This window comes from Morone saxatilis, unplaced genomic scaffold (assembly GCF_004916995.1).
Source record: "Morone saxatilis isolate NCDOM2014 unplaced genomic scaffold, NCSU_SB_2.0 Contig22, whole genome shotgun sequence".
Lineage (NCBI taxonomy): Eukaryota > Metazoa > Chordata > Actinopteri > Moronidae > Morone > Morone saxatilis.
Genome location: NW_023339785.1, coordinates 13,548,456 through 13,554,135, shown reverse-complemented (window position 1 = coordinate 13,554,135; position 5,680 = coordinate 13,548,456). Strand labels below are relative to the sequence as shown.

The following is a 5,680-nucleotide window of genomic DNA, read 5'->3' as shown; positions in this document are numbered from 1 at the left end:
CAAAGCCGACATAGATGTTAAAGCACCTAATATTGACATCAAAGGGCCAGAATTTGATGTTGAAGGTCCTGACGCAAAACTCAAAGGACCCAAATTTAAGCTGCCATCCTTATCAGGACCTACACTGCCAGATTGGGATATGAGTCTGAAAGGGCCCAAAGTAAAGGGAGATGTGGATGTATCAGTTCCAAAGATTGAGGGAGACATAAAAGCTCCCAAGGTCGATATTGAAGGACCAGATGTTGACATTGAGGGTCCCAAAGGAGGATTTAAAATGCCTAAGATGAAAATGCCATCCTTTGGGATGAAAGGTCCAAATGTTGAAGGGCCAGAAGTTGATGTCAGCCTTCCTAAAGGCGACATTGATATTAAAGGCCCTGAGTTAGACATCAAAGGACCAGGCATTGACATTGAGAGTCCGAGTGGTAAGATCAAGGGACCAAAATTCAAGATGCCAACTATCTCAGGACCAAACATTTCCATGCCAGACGTTGATTTCAACCTGAAAGGTCCTAAACTTAAAGGTGACATGGATTTGTCTGCTCCTAAAATAGAGGGAGATTTAAAAGCACCTGAAATTGACATCAGAAGTCCCCAGGTTGATATTGAAGGGCCAAAAGGTGGATTTGACATGCCCAATATCAAAATACCATCATTGAACATCAAAGGTCCAAACATAAGGGGTCCTGACGTTGATTTAAACTTGCCCAAAGCAAACATTGATGTGAAAGCACCTGATGTTGACATCAAATGTCCAGAAATTGATATTGAAGGTCCAAAAGGTGGATTCGACATGCCTAAAATCAAAGTGCCATCCTTTGGCTTCAAAGGTCCAAAAGTGGAAGGACCAGATGTTGATATAAACCTTCCCAAAGCAAACATTGATGTAAAAGCACCTGATCTAGATATCGGTGTAAAAGGGCCTAAAGTCAAAGGAAAGATGAGTGCATCAATGCCCAAATTAGAAGGAGACATCAAAGGTGCAAATGCTAACATTGCAGCACCCACCATCACTATGGAAGGTGTGTCCATTGATCCTGTAAAGACAGGTGTTACATTTCCCAAGTTCAGAGGTCCTAAGTTTGGAATGAAATCCCCTGAAGTGGAGGGTCCTGATTCCACGTTTAAAGCACCCAAGTTCAGTGTGGGAGCAAAGGGTTCTAAATCAGAAGTTAGTCTCCCAGATACTGAAGCAAGCCTTGATGCCCCTGATATTGATATACATGTAAAGGGCAAAAAGGGTAAATTTAAACTTCCTAAAGTGAAAGGAAAGGCAAAGAAACCTGATGCTGACTTCGAAACACCAGCAGTGAACTTGGATGTAGACACACCCAATATCCATATCAAAGGAACAAAGGCAAAGAAGCATCTTTTTGGTAAGCTTCATTTTCCTGATGTGGAGCTGGATATCAAATCACCAAAACTGAAAGGTGATGGATCTTTATCAGAGGGATTAAAATCACCTGATCTAGATTTGTCATCTGGTAGCTTAAAGAGCACTATTGACAGGCCAAATGTTAGCTTGGAAGGGCCAGATGTGAAATTAAAGACTCCTAATATTAAAATGCCAAATGTGAACCTGTCTGCTCCTGATATTGATGCAAATCTAAACAGACAAGGAGAGGCAACCATGTCTGCAGGTTTTAAAGGCCAGAAAGTAAATGTGAAAGGTGGTGCAGAGATTGATGCAAGTGTTTCAGCAGGCAGTGTAAGTGGTGGCCTTCATTACCCAGAGGGTACTTTAACATTTCCCAAACTGAAGGTCCCAAAATTTGGTATTGCTCTGCCTCTGTTGGAGGGACAGCAAGGTGGAGGAAATGTTGAATCAGACCTTGCAGCTAGTGGAGGCATAAACATGCAGTCTCCATCTGTTAGTTGCCAAGTCAGTTCACAAAACATTGAGGTTCCCAGTCCAGAACTGAGGCACAGTGAAGGCAAAGTAAAAGTAAAGATGCCAAAATTGTTTGGCAAATCAAAACCAAAGGGCAGTGTAGGTGATCTTCAGGGGTCAGAGGTAGAACTGAGCGCAAGTGGAAAAGACCTAAGTGTACATACTGGGAAACAGATGGGTGGGAAATTAGAATTAGAAGGTGACTCTGGACTCAGTGTGTCAACAAAAGGCAAGTCAGCCTCACTGGATCTATTTAAGAAATCAAGGCATCGGTCCTCCTCTCTGAGTGATGAGGGGGGGCTTGCAGTTAGTTCTCCTTCCACTCACTTGGAAGCTGAGGGTGGTGACATTTCATTAGACCTAGGAGGAAGCAAGGCCAAGGGAAAGAAAGGCAAGTTAAAGTTTGGTACCTTCGGAGGTTTTGGTTCAAAGTCAAAGGGCTCATATGAAGTGACACTTGGTGAAGACAGTGAAGCAGGAGTGGAGGGAAGTGCGGCAGGTGTTTCTGTACACTCTAAAAAATCAAGATTGTCTTCATCTTCCAGCAGTGACAGTGGTTCAAGAAGTGGTTTCAGGTTCCCAAGACTTGAACTATCTGTTTCCCCGAAAAAATGATTAATTATGAGACAAATTAAACTCTCTCATGTACACCCAAATACCCTCTACTAATAAGGCAAAATCTTCAAACGTTCTTTAAAACCTAAGGGACGTACACATCTCATCTCAATGTTCAAGTACGAGTAGTTCTTCAGTTTTGCAGTAATTAGACAGGAGTGCATGAGAATGTTTAAAATCCATTCAAACTGTAAATAAGATTAATTTGTATTGTAATAATAAATATTGTTTTTGTATATAGTCCAGATTTATTGAACATATGCAACCTCACCAAATTTTCACCAATAGTTTATTAGAGGGTTTGTCAATGTGTCCTATCTCATTCTATTAAATGAATGTTGTTAATGAATGGGTGTGGTATATTTGTATCCAGGGGTCTATTGCACAGAACAGATAGTTACAATAGTTATGTTGAAGGAAAATGTTGTTTATACACACAAACGTAAACAGTTAACAGTTTATATATGACATTATTTTATTTTCAAGCTTTGATATTTTATAATCAGTGCAAGATTTTGTGGTGGTGTTGTATATACCATAATTGCAATCACTGTTTCGAAACTATCAGCTCTCTAAACAGCTGTCAGTACTTTTTTGTTAATTTTTTTTACTGACACTCAAATTCTGGGCAATTTACCAAAAATATGCATCTCCTTCATTTGTTTTAAACATGTTTTGCCTCCTAATCCTGTATCATTTTCATACTTACCTGTTTTATGATCCTCTGTATTTTTCATTTGCTGTCACTCTGTTTGTACACACACCTTATGATTACATAAACAAAAAAATCACAACAAACAGTCACTTTTTGATCATTTCATTTGTTTGCAAACAAAATCTGTGTTAATAGAAATTTAATGGAGATAAAGCATGATTCATGGTCTATTCTTTTGTGTGCATTCTGCAGAATAAACTAAATAAAAACATTTATAGAATTTATTAGGCTTCTTACGTCAGTATTTGTGAGTGCCTTAATCATGTGACATGATATGGAATATACTTGAATGGGTTCATCTGTATTTTGTTGCACATTACATTTTTATTCAAGCTATTATTACTTGTTTTTGATTAGGATACACTCATTAGGAATCATACAGAATCCAACTTGAATTATCATTTGACTCATCGCTGATCATACACTGTTTGACCGACTGATGCAGATACACTGGATACATGGATACATTAAATCCAGAGAACAGTTCATACACAAAACTGTATCACTCCACTTATAAGGAGCTTGGAGCTGTATAAAATCTATTAAAAAGCAGTTTTCAGCTGTTATCTCTTCCTCACTAGGGTAGGCACTCACTCTCCGTGGCGATCCACTCTCCAAACTAAGCTACTGATTCACCAGATAGTTCACCTAGTGGAACCTACTGAATGAGAATGAGCCAATCAAGTAATTTACAGTGAAAGAATACAGTACATGACTTTCCAGACCCTAATGTTGAAGTCAGTAGAAACTAGCCTAATAGCCTTAGATTCTGTTTAGACAACTTTGTGATTCCTTTATGTTATTTCATATGTCACTAATTTGTTGTGATTTTTTCTTTTCTGTCTGTGGAAGCTTCTTTTCTGAAAACCTGTTAGCTTGAAGCTGTTACAGTTACAGCTTGAAGCTAAATCAATAAATTGTTTTACATTTTGCCTTCAGGCCACATATGAAATGAGGAGAGAGAAAACAACTTGCTAAAAAAAAGATCATATGGAAAATGTTGAAATTATCTATACAATTAAGAATGTCCTACAATGCTTAACTGCTTATACCTTTGGGCATACATATGACATATACAATAAACATACATAGATGTAAGATCATAAGCTATTATGACACATGGCAACGTGGTCATACCTGCAATCTACCAGAAGGTCCTGTTGAACGAAAAGTAGCCTAATTTTGGTCTTATATGAATATTACTTGGATTTATGTATGTTTTCTCGACTTGCAGTTTTGCTCAGTACCTTATCATGGGGTTCAACAACATTCACAATAAATTACATGATAAAAAGTTGCAGTCTATAGCCATAAACAATCAGGTAGATGTGTATATTGTAATTATTGATGAACAATGTCATAAACATTTCACATTTACTAAAGCGCATGCAAACCTCAACAAATCAATTCATATTTGCATTGATTCTGTGGCTCAACGAACCCTGATACATTTTGCTGCAGTATTAAAGCATGCCCAGTCCATGGGAAATTTCATTCATGTTTTATAAATTAGATGTGGTAAGTGCCTTAAGCTGTTGTTGCTATAAGTGTCTTGCCCATTTTGTTGTTCACAGAAAGGAAAAAAATGAGCCACACAGCATAGACTAATTTCTTGTAGAACTTAAAATGGGTAAAACTCTAAATAGTTTGATCTCTATAAATGCTGATCAGACGAGCTGATCTGCTGATGCATTTATTTCACTCCACAGGAAGGTTATTCAGTCACAGATTCAGGGATTTGTTTTAGTATTTTGCAGAGAAACGGAGAGAGAGACGTTATCTGGTGGATGTTTAACAAGCACAGAGCAGGTAAAACAACACTGTTCTTTTTGATCACCTGCTGTTGTGAAATTGGAAATGCTAGTAAAAACATTCAAAACGTGAGTTGTGTTTCTTGGGCGACTTTATAAAACTTAATGCTGACCAACAAAGTAACTGAGCAGAGACATACAACCTGTATATGGAGAGATGAGCACAAAGAGACAGGGTGGGGTGAGCCAGTGTGTGTGAGACAGAGGTGTAGGTTATAAATAGATCCAGTGATCCGTAACAGATAATACTTCTTCTAATGATCAGTTTAAAAAACCCCAATCAGAGCACCCATAGGTCGATTGAAGTCGCTGAAGCTAGAGGATCATATTCGTGGCATCCATGGCATTTCACAAAATGAAATTGACTATTGACTGCACAGTTGAAGACCTGTATGAGAAAAACTATGTAAAATATTGAGATTGTACCTCTACACTATGCTCACAATGACAACTATACTGAAATGTTGCACAGGAGTCCAACCAAACTGAGGCATCAGACTCAGAGGGCATAACTATTGACTTTTCTTAACTACAGGAATCAGATGTCATACTGTAGAGATATCAAATATACAGATGCTTAAAGTGACCATATCATAGATGAAAGAAATTAACAAGGAAGAGGACTGTATGTTGAAGATATAAGTAAAG

The 5,680-nt window shown here is 38.1% G+C and overlaps 1 protein-coding gene across 1 annotated transcript in view; it reads left to right on the top strand.

Moving 5' to 3' along the window:
• Nucleotides 1-3,445, top strand: part of LOC118333493 (neuroblast differentiation-associated protein AHNAK-like) — a 23,626-nt gene extending 20,181 nt beyond the window's left edge. Inside the window, exon 7 of the mRNA XM_035669159.1 lies at nt 6-3,445. Coding sequence (XP_035525052.1) covers nt 6-2,506 — 2,501 coding nt within the window. The 3' untranslated portion in view covers nt 2,507-3,445. The remainder of the gene's footprint in view (nt 1-5) is intronic.
• The last annotated feature ends 2,235 nt before the right edge of the window (nt 3,446-5,680 follow it).